General features: G+C 36.5%; 1 protein-coding gene across 1 annotated transcript; it reads left to right on the top strand.

Annotated features, from left to right (window-relative positions):
- Nucleotides 1–3,915: 3,915 nt before the first annotated feature.
- On the top strand, nt 3,916–5,634 carry LOC127618456 (potassium voltage-gated channel subfamily A member 10-like). The gene has a single exon (XM_052090910.1). The coding sequence runs from the start codon at nt 3,916–3,918 to the stop codon at nt 5,632–5,634; it is 1,719 nt and encodes a 572-aa protein (XP_051946870.1).
- Nucleotides 5,635–16,084: the final 10,450 nt, after the last annotated feature.

Here is a 16,084-nt window from a genome sequence, read left to right as displayed (position 1 = left end):
TTTGAGTGCCTAGAAAAGCGCTGTATACAGTAAATGTAAGTAATTAGTTTTATTAGTATTATTATTTGTGTTCTGTTGAAGAAAGTCATACACATCTGGGATGACATCATAGTAAGTGAAAAATGAGAGAATTTTCATTTTTGGGTAAACTATTCCTTTAATATATATGCTTAATTAACAGTAAATGCATTAATCGCGATTAAGACAATTAATGTGTTTGTGACGAAGAGGAGGACATGGCTGGGCCATGAGGGTGTACGGCCAGCGCTGAATAAGATCGTCAGTGGGAGAGCGAGATAAAGGGGGGCCAGAGATGCCAGTTCGCGAGAGAGATTGCACGTGTCTGTGTGTCCCTATGTTTAATGTTGTTTTAAGTTCATTTATATCATTAAACTTTATGTTGACTGTTCAGCCATTTCCCACCTTCTCCTTGCCCGTCCTTTTAACTGTTACAGGGTTAAACTTATTTAAGTAAGCGTATGCATTAGCACGTTAATTTTGACAGCTCTTATGTTGACTGATCTTAAATGACTGAACAACATCAAAGTAGGGCGAGCTCCAGGTCACTGCTACCGATGATGTGGACCAATGGCAGTAAGAAGTTGATTAGCAGCCAGTAGTTTTCCTGAAAGTTCATGTAGGTGAGATATGAACCACCAAAAAAAAAACTCAAAACACCTTTTTGGCCAGATTAAGTTCGAAATGACATCACACTCCTTCAATTTCATATGAAGTATACCAGGACCTTAAGTGAATTAGATGAGGGGTGATTGTTTTTCTTACAGTCTTGGCCTTTACTGGGCCAACAGTTTCTCTTTCTCTTTTTGCTTCCTACCCTCTGCTACTATCTCCCTCCTTCTCTTTCAGCTGCTCTCTTATTCTCCCACACTGCCTCACAGGCCAGGACATCGGTGTCAAGTGTTTGACAGGGGTTGCTCTTTACCTGAGGTGATGTCCGGCATACTGTTGAGTTAGTGGTGTACCAACATAGATACAGGAACAGTCTGTGTCACATAACAACATGAAACACATCCACAGGAATGCAAAGAAGTGTAGTTTGTTCGTACATAAATACTGTTAAAATCAACATATGAGTGTTAATTGTCATCTCACGAAAAAATGCCCAGGCCACATTTCACTCTAAATATATTAAAAAATTATATTTTCTACCACATTGGAAACAAATTTCCTCTTTGATCTATCCATCTATCTAAATTATATTTTGCATAAAGTAAACACAGCATTATGTTTATGCATTATTTTTTAATGCATAACATTTAAGTATATTTCCCCCAAATTCTGCATTATCGTAAAGCATCTGGGCCTCGTTTCCTAAAAGCATTGTAAGTCTAAGTAGATCGTTAAATCCATCTTACGATTCTTCTTAGTTTTAAAGCACAAATACCAAAGCCATTGTAATTTTAGCATTACTTGAAAATATTCATAGATCTATGAGTGCTCTGGGGTAATCATATAGTACTAATGGCACCTTTCCACTGCACATTACGGTTTGACTCGCCTCAACTCTACTCGCTTTACATTTCTGAGCTTGCATTTCCATTGCAGTTTAGTGCCACCTCAACGTGGGTGGGGTTATAGGCTGATCGTCATAGTTGCGCCACCTCTACTGCCGTGACATCATCTTAAACAGGGCACAAACTGACCAAAACAATAACACGACCGCTAGCTGTTAGTTACTAGCTCATAGTACTGCATAAAGCAGTTGTGCACAGTTGCATGGTGATTTTACACAAGTGTAACTGTTAAATTGGCCTGGTTGTTTTAGAAGCTTCCAGTAGCTGGTCAACTGAATAAAGTGAAGCTTTCAAGCAGAGTATAGAGATAACGTATAGAGTTAACATAACAAAACATACCATCCTCCATCGCCAGTCCAGGGCACTCTCCCTCCCATTTCTCACCACTTTTCCTTGATGGTTCTGTCATCACTTTTACGTTTTTTTACTTTTCCCTACACTGTTGGTAAGTCCGGACACTTCCTGAAAGACTTTTTCGTTTCGCTCATCGCTAACGAGTGGACCATCTGCACCTCGTTTATTGACCACGATGTGGTTTTGCAGCCATTTCTTTTTTCACAATTTGAAAGTTGTGTGAAGAAATGATACTGTTATCGCGGTTGCTAACTTTAAAACTAGTGGGTTGATGTCGCGTGTCGGAATTCCAGTGATGCTGGTAGTGACGATTCTCCCTTACCAATCAGTGATCTGCAGGATTTTGACGTCACATATTAAAGCATGTCCTCTCATTTTGTGTTAAGTTCAGGTTTGGGAAAGCACATAAAAAATTATGAACATTAGTTAAATTGTTCGTAGAAAAAGATCAATCGTTATTGGGAAACAAGTCCCTGAACATTTTCCTTTTGTTTTGTTTTTAATTTTGATTTATCTCAGTGGTGATTCTCATTACATTTTCATTAATGTAATTCATTTTATTTATTTAAATCAGCATAGATTAAAGGCAGTACAACAAATACTACCATGATGTGTTAAGACAATTTACAATTTCAATATTTATTTATTTACAATTTGCTATAAATTATAAACTATATATTATATGAAAAGAATGTCTTAATGCATAAACAAACTAATAATCCATGCAAAACCCCTAATGTCCTAAAAATAGGCTTAGTTTTCTTTAAGCAAAATATAATTTATTATTACTTTCCATTTATAGTTTTCATTACAATTTAGCACATTTCTTTCACAAAATCTCTACTGTAATGAATCTGATCATTGTACTTTCATTGATCATTTACTAGTAAAACAAATGACTGCAATACAAATATTTTGTGGTATTTTAATTTAAAGCAAGATGGATTAAAAGCAGTATAACAAATACCACCCAAGATTAATACTTTTCAATTTAAATTATATATATATATATATATATATATATATATATATATATATATATATATATATATATATATATATATATATATATATATATATATATATATATATATATATAAATTATATATATATATATTAATTATATATATATATATATATATATATATATATATATATTATATATATATATATATATATATATATATATATATATATATATATATATAATTTATATATATATATATAATTTATATATATATATATATTTAAGTATATATATATATATATATATATATATATATATATATATATATATATATATATATATATACTTTTTCATATTATTAGAATGACATTTTTATGCATTATGATAATGAGAATAATGAGAATTACGGTAATAGGGGAATGTGCTTAATTGTCATGAAAATAACATCTCAGTGTACAAACTCCTAAAAATAGGCCTTGTTTTCTTTAAGCAAAATATATATATTTTTTTTAATTATTTTATTGTAGAATGAAATAATAGTCAGACATCATCTTGTCAAAAAATTCACCTGCAATATGTAATATTGAAAATAATCATAAACAAGAGCAATACATGTCAGTCCATAAGAGGACATTCAATGATATTTTAATGTTTTCTTCAAGTACTTTGCTTTGCAAAGACGATTCACAGCAAAAACCAAAATAACCCTGCAGTGACTGACATTTTTGGAAGTGCTGTGATGCTGACACCTCCCAAAATATGTCTCCTCACCTTCACCAGCTGCTCCCCACAGCTTTCCACTAAGAAAAGTAACCAAGAAACAATGTACATCCCAGACGTCATTTACTAGTTTAACTAAACACCCTCTTAGAAGGCAAGCATGCGCTAACTCAACCTCTTTCTTTTCCAGGTCCCGTTATATGGACTCTCCTTCAGTGTGGTGACTTCTACCTCAAAATCAAATGGTGCAGAATTCCCAGTACACTTGCACTGTTCTATCCGTGTTTTTGTTCGGTTGAAGACTTGAATTTGGTGGTGGTGTGATATTATTGGGGCCATATGACTGTCCAAGCTGGAAAAACAGAGGTGATGCTTGTTGACTTTGAGGGTATGGAGAACACTGACAACAGCATAAACAACTTCAATGATCCAGATTATCCCAATGGGATGACGGCTTTGATGGTAGACATGCCAGACTTTGGGCATGGCAACACTTATAATACAAAAGTGTTGTCACATAAAGAGAAGATCCCACAGAATATGGAGGTACTGCAATCACCTGTCTTGTCTCCTCACACCAGGAGAGGGCGTGCTAGTTGTGCTAGTCTAATTTCCAACTGGAAATTACTTGTGAACAGTGATGTGACACAAAGTGAGACTATATTTAGTAAACTTGCCAAAGAATGCTACGAGGACTTGTTTGTTGACAAACGATGTCTTGATGATGGGGAACAGAAGGTCATCATTAACATTGCCGGTCTTCGGTTCGAAACACGCATGAAGACCCTCAACCAGTTTCCTGATACTCTTCTGGGAGACCCTATGAAAAGAATGGACTATTTTGACCCAATGAGAAATGAGTATTTCTTTGATCGCAATCGTCCAAGCTTTGATGGGATCTTGTACTATTATCAGTCAGGAGGCAAGATCCGTCGGCCCGCAAACGTACCTTTAGATGTCTTTTCAGATGAGATCACATTCTATGAGCTAGGACAGGAAGCCATGGAACAGTTCCGCGAGGAGGAAGGCTTCATCAAAGACGTTGAGGTCCCCTTGCCTTCCAATGAGTTCTACAGACAGTTCTGGCTGCTTTTTGAATATCCAGAGAGCTCAAATGCAGCCCGAGGAGTTGCTCTCATTTCCGTCTTTGTTATTGTCATCTCCATCATCATATTCTGCATTGAGACTCTCCCGGAATTCCGCGAGGACCACGAGATTTTTCCAACCATCGGTTTTTCCTTGAACCAGACCCAGGGCATGGGCTTTCCCTCAGGTTCTCCACCAAGCGCCACTCCCAAAACTATTTCCAGCACCTTCTCCGACCCATTCTTCATCATTGAGACTGCTTGTATAATCTGGTTCTTTTTTGAGCTAAGTGTGCGTTTCTTGGTCTGCCCCAGCAAACAGAAATTCTTTAACAACATCATGAACATGATTGACATTGTGTCCATTATTCCCTATTTTGTAACCTTGATAACTGAAATAGTGACCTCTACTAATAAATCCAATACAGGGCAGAATATGTCCCTGGCCATCTTACGAATCATCAGACTGGTGCGAGTCTTCAGGATCTTCAAGCTCTCCAGGCACTCCAAAGGGTTGCAGATCCTGGGACAGACACTAAAGGCCAGCATGAGGGAACTTGGGCTGCTCATCTTCTTTCTCTTCATTGGGGTCATTTTGTTCTCAAGCGCCATCTATTTTGCTGAGGTGGACGATCCAAACACTCAATTTGCTAGCATTCCTGATGGATTCTGGTGGGCTGTTGTTACCATGACCACAGTGGGTTACGGAGACATGTGTCCCATAACACTAGGTGGTAAGATTGTGGGCACTCTATGTGCCATTGCTGGGGTGTTGACCATTGCCCTGCCAGTGCCTGTAATAGTCTCAAATTTCAACTACTTCTACCATAGAGAGACAGAGCAGGAGGAAAAGAAGCCCATTGCTGAAGCTGCAGAACAAACTGCAAAGTCAGAGAATGGTACAAAACATGGAAGTAGTTCCTCTCTGAACAGAGCAAATGGAAACTTGCAGACAGACAAATCAAAGTGTTAAAACATGAATACATATCAAAACTAATATGGTGAATGTCACAGAAACTTGTTGAGGTCATAATCCAAAATCAAAACGAAGCCCATTTCTAGAACCATTAAAAATTGACTTTTAATATTTTTAGCTTAGTATTTTCTTTATTAAATTAAAGTAAAACGTTTTACAAAGGTAGTACTAATATTACCATGCATAATGTATAAATACAAATATAATGTGTGTGTGTGTATATATATATATATATATATATACACAGTATATGCAGTGTGCGTATATATACACACTACCATTCAAAAGTTTGGGGTCACTAATGTTTCTCATGATCTTAAAAATCTTTGGATATGATGGCTTTGTTGACAAAAATATAAGTGTGCTTATAAAGATTTTATTTAAAAAAATTATAAAAATAAGTAAAGAATGAGTAAGTGACCCTAAACTTTTGAACGGTAGTGTATATATATATATATATATATATATATATATTTTTTTTTTTTTAGATTAAAGGCAATTCAAATTTGTTTTATTTCTTTTGTATTATGGTATTGAGAGGGAGAGGATTGTACTTAATTGTCATGACTAATGAATAATATCATAATGCAAGGTTGTTCTTGACATGTTATGAGATTAAGCCTTTTATTTTTAGTGCTTTTAGTATTTGCTGTATTTTTGAAATTCTTGGGAACGTAGGATGATATATTATATAAAAATATATCCTGACTTGAATTATATGAATGAGATTACCATTTCACTGAAAGTACAAGTATCATCAATCTTATTTTGGTAGATTTACCATCTGTGTTGCGTAATCCTATTATTAAATAATAATAAAAACCTAAACCATCTCATAATCTCATAAACCTACCACATCCGGTCTTCACTATCTCTAATAAAAATTACAGAGAGACTTTAATCAGTCTTATTGAGTGCTTGATATTTTCGCCAGCACATTTTGAGTACCTACAAAACAGATGCCTTTAACTTTTATTTCCTACAGCAATGTCACAGTTGAATGTTTTATGGGTGTGTTTGATGAAATATTTCCAGATTAAGAGGCATATTTCTTAATTTCATTATTTTACACTTGAAATTACAATCATTATTGTTTATATTATTACTGTGATCATTAAGGCACCTTAAAGGAGGCTCAGCCATTGAAAGGGGGAGACATTTATTTAGAGTTTTAACCTGCAGTCCATAATGTGAACGATAATCATTTATATGAGCATAATAGTGCCTATTACTGAAATGAAATGAACCAGTTATTTTTCAGGCATTCTGCAATACAGGTTTTATATTTAGTAGAATTAATTATTTCCTTTTATCAATGTAAAATGTTGTCTAGAGTGGTAAAATATAGCTATTCATAGACCTATAAAGACTAGTCTTTCTCTCACGTTCTCAGATACATTTTTAACATTGTCTGGACAATTTTTAGACCACATTTACATAACATAAATAACCATTGTAAGAAACGACTAGGGGAGCAATGATTGAGCCAAGGTCTCATTGTATTATACAAGTTAGTTTGCACATTTGAGGAGTGGTAATCAACTTCGTAACTTGATAAGATGCTCCCCTGGATAAACCTACTGGATATATACAACATATATGTTTTTGGTTTTTTTTGCTTTTGTTTATGTTAATAACTGCTGCTATTTTTATATTTACCTAAAGTTGTCATATTTGTATTTAGTGGAGACAAATAAACTGTATAAATGTATTTCAAGGACAGTTTTTCCAAATGGGCAATGTCTCTGTTTTTTTAGCAGGTACAAAATTTGTAAATTGTTTGCAAATCTGACATTTTATTAATGCACCTATTACCTCAATAGAACTGTGGTCCGTTGCAGACTAAACAAACATTGTGGTGATTTTACAAGGGAATGGACTGAGCATTTAAACTCAGAATTTAAGCTGTTTTATTCTATAATTAGAATTCACTTATTAATTAGAATGTAATTATTCACAGCCTTCAGAATATTAAAAAAGGACATTTTGGAAGGATTGGAAAAGAACTTTGAATTTTTAAAAATTGGAAAGAACTTGAATATCATGTGCTTAATCCAAGATATGATCATAGCTGGTCATAAATTATGAGACTGTAAATATATGACAAAATAAAGCTATTTAATGTGCTAATAGTTGTGTTGAGTGCTATGCTATATATAAAGTTTGTGTCCATGTTATTTTTCAACTATTTGACAGCTGAATATATTACTATTATTAGTAAAGTATTCAGCAGCTTTTTTGAAGGCAAAGTTCACCCAAAAATAAAAGTTCTGTCATCATTTACTGAGCCTCATTTATTTAAAGAGTTCTTTTGGAACCATATGGTGCCAAAAGTACAAATGCATGTGCATTAAAAATGACATGAATTCATGCATTTATGATAAAGGTATACTGTTGATATCACTCAAGGAGATCAATGTGCATATTAGCTAAAAGTATTTATTTTAAATCGATTTAACCTCGTGCGAGCCCATGTACACATGTGTGGACGTTGTATTTTGGCTTCGCTATACAAAACACATAATTTTGATTAATTTAAAACAACTGATCTCAGTTCAGGAGACTCAGGAGTGCAGTCAGTAAAGGGTTAATCTTTCTAGTCAAATGACCGAACAACATGGTGCCAACCACAGCAAAGTTTGTCTTTGAGAATAATGCCAACAAACTACATCTGGTAAGAAACCTAATTAAGTTTTCACATTGAACCTGTCTGAGTCAAAATATTAGAGTCTCTAATTTCATCCAAAATGCCCTTTTTAAAAATTTAGCTATTTATCTCGAAACGCCATGCTCCTGAACACAATGTACGTTAATGTGCACTTAAGCATTTTTTCCCTTTTCTATAGTTCTATATTTACTGTACATTATCACAATTAATGTGTTCATCCCAAAGATGAAAAATTTTGCTTTCAGAGGCTTTATATGGAGTTAGGATGAAAACATTTGCATTTCGAACTGTTCTGAGACCAGTACAGACTGGAGGTTAAGTAATTCACTAAATAGGGAACAGTAATTATCCTAAAGCTTTCCTCTGCAGATAAGTGCCTTCACTCCTAAACCAAGGTCACTCCCACCGAAAGTTCAGTTTCAGGCTGCAGATGATGTTTGAACCTCTCAACATGTTTGGCAGAGATGGGGCAATGATAATCAATCCATAGATTCAGAATTTATAATGTATCATTTTATTTTTAACATGGTTGGCAGTGATTGGATGATGGTAGCCACTACTTTGAATCAGAATAAATTATGCTAATTTCTGATGTAATGTCTGTAATGTCTCAAAATATGAATAATCAACACGCCTGGAAACATAATAGACAATTTTTAATAAAAACTAAAATCTGACTTTCTATAATTTGGTATTATTTAAAATTTCAAAACTTAGTCCTGATGTCCACATAGGTTGCCATAAAGTTTTAGGAAAAATATTTGCTTTAGAATTTTTGTTTTAGTTTGTTTGTTTGTTTCTGTTTTTGGCATGTTTATTATGTGCAACAAGTTACCAATCAAAAAGAAAAATGGAAAATGCACACAGCAGTCACGCTCGGGTCTCAGGAGGTTAAATGTAAAATTTCGATGTAAGCTTTAGATACAATTTTTTGATAGATTTTGATTTTTTTTAGCTAAATGTCAAAAAATTAAACATACACTATTCATGTTTAACAGTAACACAATGTGTTCTCTAATAACAGTCTAATAAGAGGAAAGTAAAGAAAGTGTGCCAGGAAGTTATCTGGCGGTCAGGTCTTTGAGGTCCCCCACCTTTCTGTAAACCCCTCTGATTCATTCACTTACTGTGTGTTATACAAGATGCCCTCATTACAGACTATAACAGGCTTGGCTTTCACTGTAACATGAGGCCTCCTCTTTTTCTCCTTCATCAGAGACAGATCATAGCCTCTGTTTCCCTTTTCCTCTCTCATTGTTCCTAAGTCATTATCACAATCCATCTCTGCCTTCAGTGAAAAATTATGACACGAATCTTGGGCACAACCTTGCACATATATTCGGCCTCACAATTATCCATTCTACCCAGTTTCCTCTAAAGAGACCCCATGAAGTGGCTTGACAAGTGTTTGGTTCCTATGTTGACCTTATGTGGGATGTACCAAAGGGCATCCATTTTTTAATAAATAGCCAACAGGCTTTGGTTAACATCACAGCTGTGAACCATGATTTCTTGCTGATGTCAAAGGCTGGTGGTATTGGTTGAAGGACATTTTTATTCTAGAGAGCATTTTATTGGACAAAAATTTGGACACACCAATAAGAAGAGTCATCTGTACTTTTGGTCCATTTTCCTAGAAGAGAAAGACTGTAAGATTTTAAATTTGTCAACCTTCATGAGTGCACTATATTATTGTAGGCCTACTTATAGCTCATAGCTTAGCCTCAAAGCTAACAAGATACAAGACTTACATTTTTATTTCACGAGGTCTTTAAAACTCATGTTGAAATGTACAATTAAAGTTAATTAGGTAATATAAACATTACAGAAACTTTAATAGATAGCACGAGGTTGCCCCCATGACAGCTAGCCGATCACCACTGGCTAGCTCTGGCTAGCAATGTGTTGCTAAACCATGTTTTCATAGCATTACCTCCCTTTTCACCTACCTCCCCTCACTGCACAGAGAATGACCCACACAGACAGGCTCTGTGACACCCATTACCTGCATTCATAGTACTTTTGTCTCATAGTGGTCTGACAACAGCCCCGGGAGTGATCACTTAAATAGGTAACACTAGCCCAAATACTGCCGGCTTCTAACAAGAGACAATGGCCATTGGTCAAAGAAAGTACTGAAACAGTTTTGGATGGAAGCATAAAATGTGACATGGCACATTGATGTAAGAAACAGATCTGTGAGCAGGACAAGAAGGTGATGAGAGAAGCTGTCACTGCACTGCTGCGTTTATTCCTGTTCCTGAATGCAACTTTTGATCAGGGTATCATAATCATAATTATGATAGTCAGATCTATTACACACAGTAGCAAGCAGGTTGGAACCAAGGTTATTTTTTATTTATTTTGTTTCTAGTTGTTATTCACATTTTAATTACTTTTATTTCGTTAGTTCCACTAAAATGCAAACAATATGTTAATGTAATTTAAAAATGTAACAATATTACATTTCTCGGAGCCATCTGGTGTTATTACTAAGCTATAGTGGCATTTTCATGCTTAATTAAAGTGGTTGTAAAGGTTTAAACTTTTATAATATACCATATATCTAAAGCTAAAATGTATTTGTCCTAATTTTCTATTTTAGATTGTTTTTCAGTCATGAAATTATTTAGTTCCGTTTAAGTTAGTTTCAGTATTTCCAATTATGTTGTCTTTTTTTATATAATTTTTTTTTTAGCTTCATTAATAAATATAACACTGGATGTAGTAATATGGTAAGCACTTTTGACATTTAATCATGTGCAGGATATGAGCTAGATATCTAAAATTACATTTTCAGTATTTAAAATGCAAATTGCTGTTAGATTTTATTCCCTGCACACTTCCCATTCCCCAGTCGCTCGTTTGCTCCTGTCCGGTTCCGAAATGAGACCATGGCCAGTTTGACGTCTCTTTCGGGGCCTGCGAGCAGAATGAGTCTTCAATCGCTGTATCGGAGAACGCACTGTCAGACGCTGAGGACTCGACTGGGCTGACACCTTCGGGTCTACCCACCCAGTCTGAGGCTGACGCAGAGCTGACAGCCATGCTTGCCAGGGCTACCGCGAGTGTCGGGTTGGACTGGAACACTCCACCCTTCCCTGAGCACTCGCGGGTTGATGATTGGTTCCTAGGTTTGGGGAGCTGCTCACAGAGGTGCATGACGAGGTCATGGAGGGTACTTTTTGCTGCCTGAAACAGACTTCCGGGTTCTCCACAGGTACACGGAGGTCCCTCAGGTAGATAAGGCAGTTACGATAAACCTGTGCCCGTGAAACGCTGCCACCTGGCTGGATCGTCCGGAGCTCCCCTCCAGAGCATGTAGGACTACGTTGTCTCTGGTGACCAAAGCCTACAGTGCTGCTGGACAGGCCACCTCCGCCCTGCATGCCATAGTCCTCCTGCAGGTACACCCTGCATGTTTTTTGCAGTGTCATCCCCACTCATATCTATAAAAACCAATGTGTTTATCGTTAAATTACTACTAGAGCACAAAATTGCCCCTGGAACCCATAGAGGGTCCGAGATCCACCCACCACAGTCACAAAAAATCCTATTCTCTTTGTGTGAATTGATAATTTTGTAGAAATCTGTTGAGTATTAAACATTTGTATGAATGAATAGGTATTGAAATAACAATATATGTAAGTAACTTTATTTTTGTGGGCAGCTATTTTTTTTTTTTCACTTGAGCAACTGCCCCCCAAAATTCTGTGTATGGCCCTAGGAGACTGACTCGATTACATCATTCACAGTACGTCATGGGAGCGGTTGCTCTGAGGCTTTCGTTTGGCTGCGGTTCCCTGATTGGTGGATTTTTCTCTGCTGTACCATGGATAATTTAGTTGTTTAACAATAATTCTGCTATCAAACATGATTTTTAAACAATAAAGTTGAAATAACGCAGACTAATAGCTTCAACGGAAGCATATGCCATCAATAAACAACCTCTGTCTGTCGTTATAGGTTTATAAGTTGTTGTTGAAAATCAATTAGTTTAGAGGATAAATTAGTCATTTTTTTTTACTTCCAGAACCAGACTTTTGCACTCTATTGCATTTTGAACGTGAGTTAATGATTGTGAAATTCTACTAGTGAAAATACCGTTACAGACATTAAGAATTGTGGATTTTACTAGTTGAAATTCAATTTTTAAAATCAAGAATTGGAAATTAACTGAGAAATAAAATTTTTATATATATCAAGAATTAATGTTGTTACTAGTGCAAAACCAATTTTTTAAATAGGTGAAGTACATCACAAAATGTTCACAGTCCCAATTAAGTCAACACATTTTTTTATGACTTTGCAATCTCTGGCTCTAGAACAATTAAATCTGAATGATTGATATATTTGTTTATGTGTGTGAGTGTGTATGTGACTAAACAAGGAACACAGTGTGTGTGTGTGTGTGTGTGTGTGTGTGTGTGTGTGTGTGTGTGTGTGTGTGTGTGTGTGTGTGTGTGTGTGTGTGTTAGACACATTCTTATGACAATGCTTCATGCATTTATACATTTGGGTAATAATTTTGTATAGCACAATTAACAGTGTCTAACCAACAGTTGAAATTACATTTCTAATTTAGAGGCCTTTTTATCCTATACATATGTTTTTATTATCTAGGGCATATCCTACATCCCACGCCACAGATGTCAACACATGGTTAAGTGAAAACAAGTTAAAATATCTCTTGTGTATTTTTAAACATATCTCAACGTCATCATTGTGTTTACAGACATAATAAATGCTCCTGCAATGAATGGTATGCATTACTGGAATGACCTTTGCTCTTTCTTTCTGTTACCTCATGTACCTGAAATAAGTCATGATGTACTCAGAATCAGAATAAGCTTTGTTGTCAAGTATTCTCTTGTACACAAGGAATTGTTATTTATTTATTTATTTTTTGTGATAGGTGAAACAGGTGCACACAGAACATTACAGTGAGACACAGAATATAAAACAAGGTAAGAGTATACATAGACATACAAATAATAGGACATATAACATAATGTGCAAGTGGTAATGATGTCCAAGGTAGGGTATGTGCAGTTATTGAATTAAATATGTGAATTTACATTATTGCGCTATGGGGGAGTCCTGAGGCAATTTAACTGTTCATGTGGAAAATGGCCATGGGTAAAAACTGTTCTTGTGCCTGATGTCCTGACGCTCAGTGCTCTGTAGCACTGGCCAGAGGGCAACAGTTCAAAGAGGTAGTGGGCAGGGTGTTTGGGGAGTGTTTTTACCAGGATGTTTCCTAACTTGGAAGAAGTACAGGTCTTGGAGGGTGGGCAGGGGGGCACCAATAATCCTCTAATCAGTCCTGACTGTCCATTGTAGTTTCCATCTGTCAGATTTTCTGGCTGAACCAAACCAGACAGTTAAACATGTACACAGGACAGATGCAATGATGGCTGAGTAGAACTGTGTCAGCAGCTCCTATGGCAGGTTGTACTTCCTCAGCTGGTGAAGGAAATACAACCTCTGCTGAGCCTTCTTCACAATGGAGTCTATGTGAGTGTCCCACTTAAGGTCCTGAGAGATGGTGGAGGCCAGGAACATGAATGACTCCACTGCTGCCACAGTGCTGTTCAGGATGGTGGTGGGGGAGTAGCAGGGGTATTTCTCCTGATGTCCACTATCATCTCTACTGTTTTGAGCAAGTTCAGCTCAAGGTTATTGTGACTGCACCAGACAAACATCTGATCATACTCCTGTCTTTATGTAGACCCGTCACTGTCGCGGATTAGGGACGATGACCGTGGTGTCATCTGAAAACTTCAGGAGCTTGACAGTGGGATCCTTTGCAGTGCAGTCATTCATGTACAGTGAGAAGAGCAGTGGAGAGCGTATGCATCCCTGAGGAGCACCATGCTAATAGAGAAGGTCCCGGATATGAGTTTCCCCAGTCTCACTAGCTGCTGCCTATCTGTCAGAAAGCTGATGACCCATCAACAGATTGGGGTGGGCACATAGAGCTGGGTAAGTTTGGTTAAGAGAATATCAGACATGATGGTATTGAACACTGAACTGATGTCCACAAATAGGATCATTGCATAAGTCCCAGGTCTGTCTAGGTGGTTTGACAGCGTCATCCACAGGCCTTTTTAGCTCAGTAAGGAAGGGGACTGCAATGATGGTGAAGCATTTGAAGTAGTAGGAAACTTCACACTGCTCCAGTGATCTGTTGAAGATCTGGGTGAAGATGGGGGCCAGTTGGCCAGCGCAGAATTTCAGACAGGCAGGTGAAACACTTCTGGGCCTGAAGCTTTCCTAGTCTTTTGTTTCCAAATGACCCGGCACACATTCTACTTGCATATCATAAGTGCAGATTGAGTAGCAGGTGGGGGAAGTAGGGGGGTTCCAGGAGGTGTTGGTGTGTGTGTGAAGTGAAAATCAGAGTGGGGGAGGGGTATGAGACTGGGCTTTTCAAACCTGCAGTAAAACACATTCAGTTCATCGGCCATTAGTTGACTCTCTACAGAGCGAGGGGGAGGTGTCTTGCTCTTGGTGATGCTTTTCAGGCCTTTCCACACAGATGCAGGATCATTGGTTGAAAACAGTTTTTCAGTTTTCTAGAGTAGCTTCTTTTAGCCATTCTGATTTCCTTACTTAGTGTGTTCCTGGTCTGGTTGTACAATATTTTATCCCCACTTCTGTAAGCATCCTCTTTGGCATGACAAAGCTGTTTGAGTTTTCCTGGTCTCTTTTACTGGTCTCTTATGTCAAAATCTCAGTAGTTGTTTTGAATAAACTTAAGTGGAACAGTGAGTTAGCAATTGTTTTGGCAGAATATGTGACATTTTTCTTTTTTTACAGTTTACATTATTCTATGCAGCAACACTAATAATTTTTTTGAAAGCTGGACTTTGAAAAGTCCAGCTTTCAAATGTTAAGAGCTTTTTTGGTCTGACATTGGTGCTAATGACACTAGCACATTTTAAGTTTATACACTTTAGTTAACCCAGGGACATAGCCACAATGAAAGTATGCCACTCCATTTCAAATCTGAATTAAATATAGTAAATTGTAACAATGTGATTGTGCACTGAACCCTCAAGAAACGGCAGCACTATAAGATTTTTTAATGCTTACAGACAGAAGTCACAACTTTGGATTGTGTTCACCCAGTAGCGCATGGCTGATGCCTGATGTTCTTCACCTATCATTTGCATAAAATTCAGCATTTCTTTGACTCTATGACTGTTGCTTTGGACCACTTTCAATCTCTTAATTGCCAATGCTAGCCCACCCCTCCCTACTGTTTCCATAGAGAATACATTGAAAAAGTCTGCTCATCTCCATGCTAGTAGGAATCTACCCAAACTTCAGTTAGAAATAAAGAGTGCTCAATTAGGTTAGGGTGTGTGGGACATAATATGTGTCCTAAATAATAAATAATATAGGGGTAGTCTACAGAATGTCATTTCTAGGTTAGACACTATCCATTGTGCATTACACAGATGTAAGTAATGTGCATGTGAAATATTGCACATGGAAAATAATAATTTAATGGACGGGTCATAAGGACAAACCATTCATATTTTATTAGATATCCAGAATTGATGAGATGGCCATATTTAATTTAGGTCTTTTGAATCCTTCTGTCCCATCTGGTGCTTTTGAAACCAGTATATGCTGCATTCATAATGATTGAATAATTATCCGATATACATCTCAATTAGCAGTTGAAGACATAATTCACTCTTTGTAGAACAATAATTCTTTAAACACAGGTGCATTTTGCAGAATACATGAAAAATATGGTGACTTTAA

This window comes from Xyrauchen texanus, chromosome 25 (assembly GCF_025860055.1).
Source record: "Xyrauchen texanus isolate HMW12.3.18 chromosome 25, RBS_HiC_50CHRs, whole genome shotgun sequence".
Lineage (NCBI taxonomy): Eukaryota > Metazoa > Chordata > Actinopteri > Cypriniformes > Catostomidae > Xyrauchen > Xyrauchen texanus.
Note: the sequence above shows the minus strand (reverse complement) of the source record. Positions and strands in the feature narration are given on the sequence as shown.

Excerpts from the sequence above, each read along its gene's own strand:
- LOC127618456 (XM_052090910.1), top strand. The coding sequence starts at position 3,916 with ATGACTGTCCAAGCTGGAAAAACAGAGGTGATGCTTGTTGACTTTGAG.